Genomic DNA, 15071 nt, shown 5'->3' with positions numbered 1-15071 from the left:
CCAATTTGCCTAAACTTGTTAAACTTCAGTGAGGAAAACTGGCTTTGGCAATCCATGGCTACTCCTTTGTACCCCATGATATATCATCTATAAAGAGTAACATTGTATTGACAGGACATGATCACAAGCGCTCCCCTGGGACAGGAACTATCAAGATCAGAGGGTAACACACAGGAGGTAACACAGTAGAAGCGAACGACAAAGTTCAATGGTTTTAGTCTTGACATTTCAGACGAGCCCCCTGTTTTCCGATCACAGAAAGACCAACCACCAGACAGCCAATGCAAGAACCAGGAGAAAAGACATCACGAAAGGAACACGAGGAGATGAAAAAGTACTAGAGTAGAGGTGGCACTTTTTGAGAAACTTGTGATCCTCAGGGATTGGAATAGAAACCTTGGGAAGAGTTTCTTCATTTTCTTGCTGGGGCAAGGCTCTTTCAGTAGATCTCTCTTGCCTTTTAACTTTCTCTTCGTCCTGCACTAACAGAGCACGTTCCTGTGTCTGCTTTCACGGTAGAAGATCAAGAAAGACAGAGAAAGATGAACAAAATGACAGATGGAAAATGCTCAAAAATGATACTTGGGGATGTGCAAAGGATTTGGGAAGATCTTTTGGACACTGTATTTTACTTTGCTTTGGCAATTATCCTAGCAAAGTTTCTAGAACACAGTAGGGTACTCAATAGGTAATTTTCTGAGTGAATGAATGAAGATCAAAAATCCTCAAAGTTCAAGGAATCACTGGACTTCATTAGTTACAGTATTTATTCCTCTTTTAAGGATATTCACACCAATTTTCAGTCATTTTTCATTGCTTTGGTGCTGCCAATTTTTCTTAGATCAACTGGGCAAAGCCAATAATCAAGCATTCTTCTTGCCATCAAAAAAGTTACTTTTATTACAAATAGAATGGCAGAATATAAAATGTTATCCTCATATCTCTTCATATAGGCTTAAAAAAACTGCAATAGTTCATTCAGTATGGCAATTAGCTTTTGCTCAAGGGAATAAAAATCTTAATCCTATACATTTCAAAGATTGCAAAAGAAAAACAAAAGTATAAAAGTTTATATGAGCCTCCAAGATCTACCAGAAAAAAAACCCTAACCCAAACCCTCACAAATCTCAATAGTTACAAACTCCCTCCCCACCCACTCAGAATCATGATTTAAAATAATAATAAGGACCATCACAAAGGTTTATACATCATATTAAGCAAATGTTTTTGATACTTTTATGGAAAATTATTTTTTCCCAATTGAGAAATTTTTCTCCCCCAGCAATTCCTGTACTCTGCCATCCAGTCAAGACAGATGTTTGCTACGAAAGGAAAAACTTGGCTCTAAGTTCTCTCAGTTGAGCCAGCCTTCTCTGATCTGTTGGGAAGTTCGACACTGGTTCTTTGCACGCCCCTAAGTGATATGTATCAGGGAGAAAGTAGCTGGGGGACTGGTCAGCAAAACAAGGAAGAAAAGGAAAATAAAGGATGCAAAATTATAATGATTTTTAAAAGAACATAAGAGGGAGAAGAAAGACAACATAAAAAGAACAGGGTACAATTAAATTCGTTTTTCTCTCTGAATACATATTTACATCTTCATGCAGCTTTTCAACCAGCCATGCGCCGAAATAAGCAAATTGAAAGCTGCAAAATGCAGCAGTGAAAATGTTACATGTGTTAGGTCCAAAGGCGGTGGATATGAATTTACTAGTATTGCCAAAAGAAAAAAATCACTGAGCAGCTGCTGTTCAGCTTGGGGGCATTATGTGCTTAGTGCCACGACAAGAGCCAATTCTGATTGAGAAGCACAAGTCATAACGGCAGCTTTACCTCTGGCCCACCAACCTTTCTTTCCGAGGGAAGGACAGAGGTTTTCTTCACCTGGTCACACACAAATTATATAAAATTCAGTTGCCTTGCAATGCAACAACAATGCTGTCAAAGGTGGAAGAGGTATCCCCAGAGAACAGAAATACTGCCCTAATTATCAAAGAAAAAGTAAGATATGCCAGAAAGTGGGATTAACCTATATAAAAGGTTATCACAGTATAGTCCTTATGTATTACATTATTCATGTAGAGGGGTAACACCATAACCCTAGAGCTAAAGTACTCCATATTGATCTAATTTAATTTGTAAAAGTCATTTCTTCAAAATCCACAGAATGAAACAGATATTCCCTAAACCAGCCCTGAGATGGTTTCTGAAGGGTTTCTATTAAGACACAAGACTATTTTCTGGAAATGGAGACTGGTTTGAATTTACCAAACTTCATCCAAGAGAGTACTAAGTTACTTTTTCAAAGTATTTGAGCATCTTTTATTACCTGCAACGAGTCAAAAAGAAAACATATTTAGAAAATATGCAGTTATAGGTTGCAGGGTTAGCCAGGTGAGGTAGCAACAAGTGCTTTCTCATGAGGTCATGGGCTTATAGAAGGTAGTCACTGTCTCATGCCCCAGATTTGGGATACGGAACTAAGGACCAGGGAGTGGAGGCTGAGAGGACAGAGAATAGGAAAAATTGCATCCTATCATCCCCAGTAACATTTTCACTGCCCATCATTCAGGAATTCTCCACCCTTCTTGGTGAAGTGGGTTCAACTCTCTTTGGACAGCTGTTAGCCAGTTTTAATCACATTTTGAAAAATATAAAATGTATCCTTTGTGAACAAACTTTTACTATCTTCTCCAGTTCCAGAAACTAAACAGTAAGTTGGAATAGTTTACTATGAACTCTGAATATAAAAACTAAATTTTGAAAAATTATTAAGATATCACTTTACCTTTCTTAAATAGAACTGCTATTGTTTTTAGGGAAAATAAACATATAATTTAAAAATCATTACACTGTGACTATGACTATATATATACATACACACACGTACATACTTAACCTGTACAGGGTAAAGATTAAGTAAAGGATTTTTGAATACATGCTCAAACTAACTTTCAATATGTTCTCATTACACAGATTCATTTATTCAGGTGTAGGATTTCTAAAATAGGGAATGACAACAATAATAGAAAAAGGACAGCCTCTAAAAGGTATCACCACCTCTAACTGTGACTATCTTAAAAAAAATAGTATTATTAAATTTGACGTTACTCATAAAATAAATCATCAATAGTTCTTCTAAAACTGAAATACAATCATTAAGACTTGGTATTCTCCATTTTCTGGCTTAGAGGCCGCCTCAGTTTATTATATAATTGTGGTCAACCATTCCAGACATTTCTAAGTTGTGCAAGTGTTCAAACAGAGTTTTTAAAAAATGCTTATCCCTTTCCAATTTTGATCTTACTAAATTTAGTAAACTCTCTGGCCCTTGAAGGCACAGTTTGGACATAAAGTTCTACTGGCTTATGGTCAATTTGTAAACATACACTAGCCAGAAGCATGCAGCTGCAGAGACAGATCTCAGGGCCTAATCATCAACTGGTCGCTCTAAATGGCTCCCATAACTGGACTGGGTGGTCCACGTGACTTAAAAAGTTAAGTGTCTGATCATGAATGTTATAAAGCTGGAATGAACTGATGAGACACCAAAGCTAAATTTCAGCTCTAAACTTTCAGGTACAGATTATCAATATACAAAAGCATTTATTTCACTCATTCTCACAATTCATCACACAAAGTACTCACTCCTTCTCCTGTAGGGATCTGCCCATTGATGTTAAGTGTTCGAAAGGGAGAGTGAGTGGATAAGCGTTTATCCCATTCACTAGGCCGTGGTTCTGGTACGGATTCCATGAAGTTCTTTTTCAGCTCACTGATGCTGGCATGATGTTTTTTGATCTCTTCTTGACTTTTGTCTAAATCCTACAGTTGAAAGGACACAGATGCAAAACAATGAATACTCAGGGAAAGACCACACCAATGGAAACCCACAGAATACTATGGGCACTGGTAGAAAATAACTCCACATCCAGGACAGATGTTATTAATCCATAAATTACATTCAGATTGTAAATATACAATATGGTATATTTTCTTGTTTTTTGTTTTTTTTTTTTTAACATGGTGCTTTTCTTGGAAGCAGTAAAGCATCATCACTCTATAGCTCTTAGCAGTTATAGAACCTATAAAGAGCTCACTCCTTAATGTTACAACTCTTTTTCCCATCATGTCACAGCGCTGGATCTCCAACTCCTCATCCCAAACAGGTAATCCTACAGCCCAATTAGCCTCAGCTTGATAGGAACTGATTAAGGCTCAGCTCAGGCAGGATGGAGATAGCAATAGATAAGGAGAAATTGTTAAAGGAAGGACATGGTGAAAGATTTGACTCCCACTACTGGCTGCCTTGCCTTAATGAACTGTTACTGCACAGTATCCCTCTATCTCTACCTGGAGAGAGTTTTGCTTTCTTAATACCTGGTGGCTGTTGCTGGGTTTCGGTAAACAGGAATAACCCCTTCTCGATACAAAAATGTATTGTTGAAATTCCTGGCTCAAGCCTCCAGAGCAGATTGTTACTATTTCTGAGTAATTACTCAGGATATACAGTATAATGGAATTTTTTTCTTTGTCAATAGTATCCACACACACTAAAAGCCTTATGTTTTCTACCTTCTGACAGCTTTACTTCATCCCTTAGTACCATTCAAAATAAGAACTGTCTTCTAGTAACTGTCAATGGATAGGGAGCAATTTAATAAGAACTTGTCAAATACCTTATTATATCTCACTGACAACTTAAAATAACTATTCGAGCAGATGTGACTACCGGACAACTAGGGGAAAACTCTCATGGGGGATATTCCAAGGAGAAATGATCAAAACTGGACAAATAAAGCTAGAAATGATATAATAAATAACATTCAAGTTTATGTAACAGGAGGCAGTAACCAACTTTCAAAAGACAGACTAGGCCAGAAATAATCTGGGAAATACAATGTGAAGACAAAACCTCAAATGTTCTTTGTCCAACATATTTCTTCAAAAAACTCAAAAGATCTGTGCTTGAAATCAAAACATGTGGGAGCCTGTCACTTGATGACTGCTAAAAATTCTGTGTTTATTATATATCAAGGCAGTTCTGTATCCAAGAAAAGCACAATACTAAATATATCTCTTAATACGCTCTGTGAATTTTGAGGATTAGTCTTTTTTTTTTTTTTGGCTCCATGGGAAACAGCCTCATTTAGGGGGTGGGGTGGGGAAGGAACTTGTTTAAACAAAAAGTTGCTTAAAAAGTTTCTCCTGGGGCAATAGAGGCTTCAATTAAGTAAATTTTCTTCAAAAGCAATGTCAAAGAGAATACAGTAGAAGAAAAAGAATCAGTGAAGCATATGACACAATTTTGATTCAGGAGATACTCATTCAGAAAATTCATTTAGTAGTCTATTCTTTTTATTTTTGCAAAACTGAAAGAGGTTTACGTGATCTGAGATCCAAGAGAAAACTAACCCCAAAAGGGCAATCCTGTAGCTCCCCCATTGCCTGCTGGGGTGACATGTGAGTATAGCTCATGAAAATGGGCATCACCATGGGGAAACCACAGTTTGCACTTTTGTTCTAGCTGAAAGCAAGAAAATCATGATTACTAGCTAAAGAAAAGCAGAAACAAGCTCTGTCAACGACTCCGAAGTTGGCTGAACAACTGAGACCCACCAGACATGTCTGGCTCTTGACCTAGCTTCTGACAAAAATCAAATCTGCTCAGGCCAAGAACAACTAAACAGGTTTGGGAGGGTTAAAGGTGGGAATGGAGCAAAACAAAAATGATCAAGAGATGCTACGATAAAACCATAACTCTCTGGGTTATTAGCCTCTTATGAGAGGCTGGTGATTTGTTACTTGGCCTGCTTAGCTTTTGTTTGGCTTGGCATCTAAGAAAATAAATGTTTCAATAAAATCAGTAGCTTCTGAGGGAGCTTTCTCCAACCTTTTTAGCTGGCTCTGTTGGAAACCTGTGGGGGCACGGAGGAAAATTAAAATTTCAAAGGGACCTGTTCCAAATAGAAATTGTCATAGACACTTGCTACAGGTTCTCTTTGGGAGATGGAGGAGGCGGCAGCAGATCTAAAAATGAACTCGACCTTATTTGTGCCAGAACAAAGCATTAGTGGGGGTGGGGTAGGAGTAGGGGGAGGAGAGAATACTTTTAAAAATCTGCTAGTATGACAGATAACTTGAGAGAACTTCCTTAAGTGGCGGGGGGTGGGGAGCGGTGTAGGGGGGAACTTTTACAATATAGAGAATGATGGTTAGCCAAACTGTTTTGGCTGTTTTCAGGTGAGACACTTTTTGATGCCTATCATCCTACAACTTGAGCAGCAATCAAACCAAACACGTCATTAAATAGAAAATATTCTGAAAAGGTAGTTAGTAGCTTTAATTTTCACACACACACTTGTTTAGAAATTCCCTCTCATGGCTGTCAATGAAATGCTGGGAAAAACACATCACACACAGGGACTTTGTGAGTCTCAGAAGCCATAACACACCTCACGGAACAAAGGACAAATATATGATTGGTACTGCAGGTTCCAGTTAAGAGGAGGGATCAAAGACGGGCAAGCCAAGAAACAGGCATGTTTGGAATTGGGAGACGTTACACTGCTTGATAATAAGGAGATCAACTGACATCTGTTATTCTTCCTAATCTCAGAAGTGGAACCATTCAGGTCTAGTTTCAGTTACATGCGAAAGCAAAGAGATCTAGCTACCAAGTTTAAAATGTCTTAGGATCCAGCCTAAGAAACTCCATGTTACATGAGGTAAATATATATAAAGTACTTGGTATTGTGCCCACCATGCAGTACATGGTTAATGAAAACTGGCCATAGTTTATTTTTATCAAAGTATATTATATTATACCTAGCAGGCACTCAAAATATATGTATTGATAAAGAATAAGATGAGATTAATTAATTCCTGGAGGCTAAGTTCTATCTAAAAAAATTTCTTCAAACTTCCACTTTAATAATACTTTCTGTTACATATGTTCATCTTTCAGGTCTCAGCGAAGTGTTACCTCATCAGAGACAACTTCCCTGTCCACCTTATTTGGAGCAGATCCTTTTTATTAGCATGGCATACTATTTTCTTCATAGCTTTTATAATAACTACAATCATTTTATCAGTTTATTTATTCACTGTTTCTCTCTTCCACTTGTCCCTACACTGTATGCTTCCTGAAGGCAAGAGCCATTTATCATCTTCCTGCTGCTGCTAAGTTGCTTCAGTCGTGTCCGACTCTGCAACCCCATAGACGGCAGCCCACCAGGCTCCCCTGTCCCTGGGATTCTCCAGGCAAGAACACTGGAGTGGGGTGCCATTTCCTTCTCCAATGCATGAAAGTGAAAAGTGAAAGTGAAGTCACTCAGTTGTGTCTGACTCTTAGCGACCCCATGGACTGCAGCCTACCAGGCTCCTCCGTCCATGGGAGTCTCCAGGCAAGAGTACTGGAGCAGGGTGCCATTATCATCTTCCTACACAGTTATATTTCCTTTGTACTTGAGTTAAATCCATGATGTCAGAATGGATTCTTGTGGTTCTGTCTTGAGTGGAGTCATAATTAGGTCATTAGAGAAGAGTTTCTGATGTGTAAACATGATCTGTTTTTTCACAGAATGACTCCAATTTCCTTCATTTTTCCTCATAGAGTTCCTCCAATCTTCTAGTTAGTTTTATATTTCCTTATCCAGTGTGGAGTCTGAAACTAGATAAAGTATACTAATATAAGTTTGGTGAAAATCTGATCAATATTGAATATAATGACCTTACAATTCCTATAGCAGATAGTATGTTGCTATTTCTGAATGGGAGAAAAGTGTAGTTTAATAATTATATGGATCCCAACACAAATCCGAGCTTTACCAATTTACTAGTCTATAATAACCACAAAGAAATTACTTAATTTCTCTAAACCTCAATTTTCTCTTTAAAATAAAAATTCCATACCCATAGACTTGTTTTGGGCTTCCCTTGTGGCTCAACTGGTAAAGAATCCGCCTGCAATGCAGGAGACCTGGGTTCGATCCCTGGGTTGGGAAGATGCCCTGGAGAAGGGAAAGGCTATCCACTCCAATATTCTGGCCTAGAGAATTCCATGGACTATACAGTCCATAGGGTTGCAAAGAGTTGGACACAACTGAGCGACTTCCACTTTCAGACTTGTTTTATAATTAAACTATCTTATATCATACGAACTACTCATTAAATGCCAGCCTCCCTTCTTTCCTTCCTGTATTTTACTTTTTTTTCCCTGACTACTCTTTTGTCATTTTCACACGTCCATTTTGAATTGTGATCATACTTTTCCACACTCTCTAGGTTCAGAAGATTAAAAAGCCATACAAATTTGATGCTTGAGACATATAGGAATTTATACTCTTGGACAAGTCAAGAAACTTTTAAACAGTGATACAGTTCTTTCTAAAAGTGGGTAAAACAATGGAACCATGGGATGCAGAGAGGTAGTCCCAATCATATATTTTGGATAAGTATGAGAAATGGAAACTAAAGATTCACAAGTAGAGATGGTTGCATATCTTCATGTTTACCAACATGCAAAAGCATCTTAAACCTAAAGTTCTCTCATGCAATGGCATGCAAAACCAAACGCAGCACAGAAAGAAGAAAGGGGATCAGCGAAGAATGCAGGTTACAGGCAACCAACTGAAATAAGCTTCAAGTTCATACAAACCTCCAACATTAAATTGCTATGTCTGATATAAATGTTTTCACCATCTAGTCTCTCTCTCTTTTTCTGTGAAAATGAAAGAGGGAAAAACAGAAAAGCATAAAAAATTAAAATGTTGTTCTTGCGGGAAAAAACTGCAAATTGGCAAACCAAAAAAATATTTAAAATTAAATGTCCACAGCGAAGCATATGCCAACATGAAATGGTCACAGAACCACAAGGACACACAGAGGACACAATTACCAGCAGAAAATGGATGGCCTTGTTCATGAATGATGGGAGAATGCGATGATGATATTTAAACAGACAGTGCTCCTGGCTTCATTGGCTTCTTACATAACAAGCTGTTTTATGTTGCTTTTTGAAGCTAAGCTGTTTGAGGGTTATCTTAAAACGCATGACTTTAAGAAGTCTTGAATCTCTGTGTTCCATGGAGTAGGCAAATGCTTTAAAATATTATTTAGCTTTTTGACATTGTTTCGTATTTAGTAATACTGCAGGACATACATCTCTAATGCCTTCCATAAGAAAGATCTAAGGACATTTTATACAGAGTCAGTCAATATTCTATTCAGTAAAAACATTCATCCCACTCCCTAGCTAAGAAGAGTGAGACACAGAACAGCCAAACCCATAATTATTAGCAATACTGGGAGTTGCTGCTATGATGGTTTCCATAATGCTGTTGTTTAGTTGCTAAGTCGTGTCTGACTCTTTATGATCCCATAGACAGAAGCACGCCAGGCTTCCCCGTCCTTCACGGATCCCCAGAGTTTACTCAAACTCAAGTCCATCGAGCATAAATACTGAATGCATACTGTTGATTCCAAGCATATGGTGCCACTGTGAAATATTTCTTATATAGTTTAAAGGATAGATTTGGCCTTCACTTATTTCATTGTATTTAAGAAGGTGTTTTCATACTGAAAAAGTTTATTTTAATGACATTTTTCAATATACAGTACAGGATTATAATTTCTTTAGTATACATATGTGTGTGTGTATATATATATACTTTTGTGTGTATATATGTGTGTGTGTGTGTGTATACATCTGCTACTTGAAAGTACTCCTGGCTTAAGAGAAATCAATGAAAAGAATGGATCACTGTCTTTTTAATGCAATATGAAAGTCAGCAGGGGTGATGGTAATATGATTTTGTGAAAGTGAAAAATGGCTAACCTTCCTCATTCTTATCAGATCTTCAGGTTTCTCTGCAAGCTTCTGTTTTGCCATTATTAAAAAAAAAGAAAGAAAAATGATAAAGTATTGTCTCATTGAAGTTTGTTTGAACCTTCATTTTATATATATGTATAATTTTTTTTTTTTTTAAGGAGCAGGGAAGACGGGAGAAGAAAAAACTGGGGAGGGAGGGAAAAAGGAACAAGCGGCCCGCTGGCACAAACCTGCGTTTGGTCACCGTTTGGGGTGGGTACTGTGACCTCGATGTGGGTTTTTTCCACCTACATTTAAGAAATAAAGTGGTAAAAACATTTCAGGTTAGTAGGTTTCTATGAATGGCAATATTTCCAAAACAGCCACATCTTTAGGTGGTTATGAAATAAACTGATATGATGCAATTGTACAGGGGGTGTTACAGGGAAGGCCACTGTTCTCAATAACAATCTGTCAGTTCACCATCACATTCTCAAGGCTGAAGAGGTAATATGGACAGCCAAAGGATTAAAAAAAAAAAAAAAAAAATTAAGGTAATTATTCTATTGATGAAGAAAACATGTTTCTACTTGTTTCTTAAAAAGTATTTACTAAAAACAATAATTTAGGCTTTAAAAAGTCATGTTTTCCTTTTTAAAAAATGATGGAGAAGTATTTTAAATGACAGTTAAAAACAAATTTACAAATGAAGATACTCATGTGTGACATATATGACAGAAACAAAAACAAAGTCTTTACACTTAAAGGACACATAAAATAAATCACATATGACACCAAACAGGTAAATACAAAAAAATTCTGTTAGTTGATCAATCTACTTAAGAAAGCAGTTTAACCCTTGAGTTTATTAGGCAACAACATATCACAATAAACTCAATGCAAATGTTACTGATGCATGCAGTTACTTCCAAGGCTGATTTATAAATAAGCACACACAGGGCTCAGCTGCAACATTCAACACACTGTACTCCCCTCTCCAGGGAGTGGGAGCCCATGTGTTCGGTGGGTGTGAAAGATTCATCCTGAGTAGTAGGAAGATAGTAACTAAGGCCTCCTGCTTAGCTTTGAAATACCTTTAGTAGCAGTCATTGTATATGCCCCAAGTGGAGTAAGCATAAATTTAAAAAACAAGACTGTTAAGAGAAAGCATAATAGTAAGCAATGCCTAAAGCACTGGATATATCAAAATGAGAAAAATGTTTTTATTAAGGGTCAAATCAATCACTCTCTATCTTTACATTCTTCACAGAACTTCATTAATTTGTGATTTTGACATATTCTTTGTTTTTGGCTTCCAAGCGGCTTGCTGGATCCTAGTTCCCCAAACAGGGATGGAAACCTGGGTCCTCAGCAGTGAAAGCGCAGTCTTAACCGCTGGACTGTCAGGGAATTTCCTTGACATCTTCTTCTTGATCACATTTGGCAGCCTTACCTCAGAATATTATGTCATTGTGCTGTTTTCTCTGGGACTGAATATAAGGAACATAAGATGACAACGAATTTTGTGATGCTGTCAAATCATAAGCACATCTGGCTACAGCCCTTTTAACTGTGGGGGTAAGTAACAACTTGGGTTACTTCTGCTCTGAATCCCACCTGCTTTGTGGCTGTTCACAAGTTATTTCACCTTTCTGAGTTTCAAGTTTTTTATTGATAGAATGGAGACAATATCTCCATAGAGTTGTGAATGCTTAGCAAATGTAAGTTTTGAATTATTTGGTAAAGCTTAAATTACTTGTTTAAATGAATAATGACTTCTTGCTTTGGGTCCTTAGCAATCCAACAGCAAGAAGTTGAGAGCCTCTACAGTTTAAGAATGGAGACCAAGTAGTTCTGCATATGCTCCTATAGAGAATATTAACTGAGATAAATATGCACATGAAGAAAGGTACTGTCTCCACACCTGCAAAATAGGCCTTGTCAAATGACTCAAGATGCCAAAAAGCTCTCTCTATCTGGCACCAAATTAGTGTTAGGTAATAAGATTTCCACAGTTACAGGGCTACTTTATTACTACTGCTGCTTTATATAGTAAATACAGCTTCAGGCACATGTCATAATTAGTTTCTAACTGCTACAAATAAAATTAACTCAAGTCACTGTTAGCTCTGTCACTAGTAGTAGAAGGTTATCAGAAGTGGCCTTCAGTCTGATCTCAATACAAGTATCTGAAAATGCATTTATATAGAATTAACCAGCAAGAAGGCCCCCTACTGGCACCTAAATGGTGAGCATGTAACAGGAAGTGATCTCTCCACTCCGCTGAGGTCCCAAGAGCAAAGGGAGGGAACCTATTCATGAAGATACTTTTGTCTGCCAGATAGGTGAAAGAACAAGGAAGTAAGCACAAAGCCAAAGGAATCTTAGCCACCAGAAAGATTCCCTTGCCACTTCCGGTAATTCAACATTTTCAGTTAGCAATATAAATGAAAAGATAGTCAAAGTGCCAGGTGAGCTACCCTAACATTAAAAACTGAAGTAGTCTAGCATCAAAAAGGCACGGTTGATACTGAACCTTGTGGCCAATGTCAAGCACATTTGGCTAGATACAAAAATGCAAACACTTACCCTTCATTCAATCTCCCCCTACCTCTGGACTCGAGTTGGTCTCAAAGGACAGTGAGAACTATGTCACACTGAATACTTTTTTAATACAATCAAAACAGAGCCAGACTGGCCACGCTTTATAGATGAACTAGATATTGAACTGGCTCCAAAAGAACAGAATTAATCAATCTATCTGCCAAGGTGAGAGCACTTACTAAGGTCTTACACAGTTTTACATTTCTTAACAGACATATAAAAATGTAGCTTTTCTTATAAAGATTGTTTCTATTAATTTCTGTTGTCAACAGTGAGACTTGTATTTACTTTAATAAATCTGAACTGACACCTCAACTCCATAGCTGCTTAAATGCATTTTTAAAAGCTCATCAACATATAAAAGATTAGTTCAGGTACAGTTACTCCTGGGAAATCTACTAATGAAACTTGAGATTTTTCAACAAAGTTCAGTGACTGTGGTACAATCAACTCAGAACTATAAACAATTCAGTAGCGTAACTTTCCTTACAGAATGGATCTTCTTTTTATAAGTTACTTAAGATTTGAACAACCACATATATGTGCTTCATATAGTATCTGGATATTCTTCGGGCACGTTACATATATATCCATTTTAGGAGATCAAATTATATTTTAATCATACTAGCTGAGCTTACTCTTAGAAAGGAATGTGCAGATTCCTTCTGGATGAGTAAAAATTATTTTTAAAAGCAGATGATCACAGTGCTGGTGACTTATACAGACTCAGTTTTTAAAATTTAAGTTGGGTAAAGCTGTGTGTCACCTGAAAACATCTGGGAGAGCTTACAGTCTTCATGACATAATTCTTTGAAAATATTTTACAGGTTTACAGGGAGTTACCTTGTTTCAGAAAGAGTAAGGAAGAAATAACTTCGTTAGGATTTAACAAAAACCAGTGCTTTGAGAACCCTCCTGCTCAAGGAGTCAACACCTCTGAACCAAAAGTGAGTGAGCTGGACCTCTGGGCTTATGACATACCTTCCATGCTTCCGAGGGCTCTGGCTCAGCATCCTCAGGCGGTGCCTCTTCCTGTTTCACTTCAACCTGCACTGTTTCCTTCTGCGCTTTCTTGACAGGCGCTCCTGGGACACCGCCTTCTGCGGCTGGGCTCGGAGCAATGGCTGGTGCAGAGGTGGGCCGAGGACTTCGGTCTGCTGGCTCAACGGCCGCTGCTGCATGAAAGAGACAAAAGTGACAGAGAAGTGAAGGCGAGAGTCACTGTACCACCTTCACAGCCACCAGGTGAAAGAACTGTGGCTTCAGGACACATATGAGTGTTACCGTGTCCAGTGGTTAACACACAGAAGGTAAAAAATGAATTCTGGCAGGAGACCAACGGCTATAATGGACAAAAAAGTTAGAAGAACCCTGACAGAAAAGCTAAAAAACTCCTGATGATGATCATATTCTATAAAGGGTGGGATGGGAGGCAGGACGGGGGTGAATGTGGACAACAAAATATTAAAAAAAAAAAAATGAAAAGCTCATTTTATTAAAAAGTTGGCAAGATTGTTTAACCTTGTAATCTATTAGCTTTAAGAACTTGTTAGGTAGTCTATGAAGGAGAAAAAGGGTTAATTAAGTCTGATTTCTTCCAAGAAGACTTTTTGAAATAAAGATGCATTTATTAATAGGTGATTTCAGTAACCTAAAAATATATTCTAGAAAAGAGGATTAAGTCTGATTTTTCTGTTAAGCCTCCTTGGAATGATTACAAAATAACCTGGGATAAAGGAATCTTCTTATAAGACATGTACACTTTTTGATGGTTATTGAAGAGCAAATCTTTGAACCAGACACTTTCCTTTTTAACTTTTTCATTAAAAAGTAAAATTCAATCCATTCAGCTAGTTTATGCCTTTCGGCTGGGGCATTTAATCCATTTGTAGAATACTCTCTGACATAAACTGAAGCAAGATATTTTTTGATCCACTTTCTAGAATAATGAAAATAAAAACAAAAATAAACCAAGGGAACCTAATTAAACTTAAAGCTTCTGTGCAGCAAAGAAAACTATAAACAAAACGAAAAGACAATCCACAGAATGGGAGAGAATATTTGCAAACAAAGTGACCAACAAGGGATTAATTTCCAAAATACACAAACAGCTTATGTAGCTCGATATCAAAAAAACAAACAACCCAATAAAAAAATGAGTGGAAGATCTAAATAGGCATTTCTCCAAAGAAGACATGCAGATGACCAAGAGGCCCATGAAAAGATGCTCAACATCACTAATTATTAGAGAAATGCAAATCAAAACTACAATGAGGTATCACATCAGTCAGAACAGCCATCATCAAAAAAGTCTACAAACAATAAATGCTACAGAGAGTGTGGAGAAAGGGAACCCTTCTACACTGCTGGTGGGAATGTAAATTGGTACAGCCACTATGGAGAACAGTATGCATGTCCCTTAAAACACTAAAAACGGAGCTATCATATGATCCAGCCATTCCACTCCTGGCCATATATCTGAAGAAAATCATAATTCAAAAAGTTACATGCACCCTAATACTCATTGCCCCATTATTTACAACAGCCAGGGCATGGAAGCAAACTAAATGTCCATCGACGGATGAATGAATAAATAAAGAAGCTGTGGTATGTATATACAATGGAATATTACTCATCCATAGAAAAGAACAAGAAA

At 37.4% G+C, this 15071-nt stretch overlaps 1 protein-coding gene across 43 annotated transcripts in view; it reads right to left on the bottom strand.

Moving 5' to 3' along the window:
- Positions 1–15071, bottom strand: part of EPB41 (erythrocyte membrane protein band 4.1) — a 181547-nt gene that overhangs the window by 35351 nt on the left and 131125 nt on the right. For 11 of the 43 annotated variants that reach the window (XM_086332303.1, XM_086332292.1, XM_086332129.1 and 8 more), the window contains 5 exons: positions 13397–13590; positions 10063–10119; positions 9839–9880; positions 8660–8722; positions 3649–3825 (listed from right to left, as the gene is read on the bottom strand). In XM_086332303.1, the coding sequence (XP_086188429.1) occupies positions 3649–3825; positions 8660–8722; positions 9839–9880; positions 10063–10119; positions 13397–13590 (533 nt within the window). Of the gene's footprint in view, positions 1–1833; positions 1885–3648; positions 3826–8659; positions 8723–9838; positions 9881–10062; positions 10120–13396; positions 13591–15071 lie in introns of all 43 variants that reach the window. The other 32 variants (XM_086332230.1, XM_086332279.1, XM_086332285.1 and 29 more) reach the window with 10 other exon arrangements.

This window comes from Bos grunniens, chromosome 2 (assembly GCF_055505025.1).
Source record: "Bos grunniens cultivar Pamir isolate PY7600 chromosome 2, Bosgru_T2T1.0, whole genome shotgun sequence".
Classification (NCBI taxonomy): Eukaryota; Metazoa; Chordata; class Mammalia; order Artiodactyla; family Bovidae; genus Bos; species Bos grunniens.
This window is presented reverse-complemented; position numbering and strand designations above follow the sequence as displayed.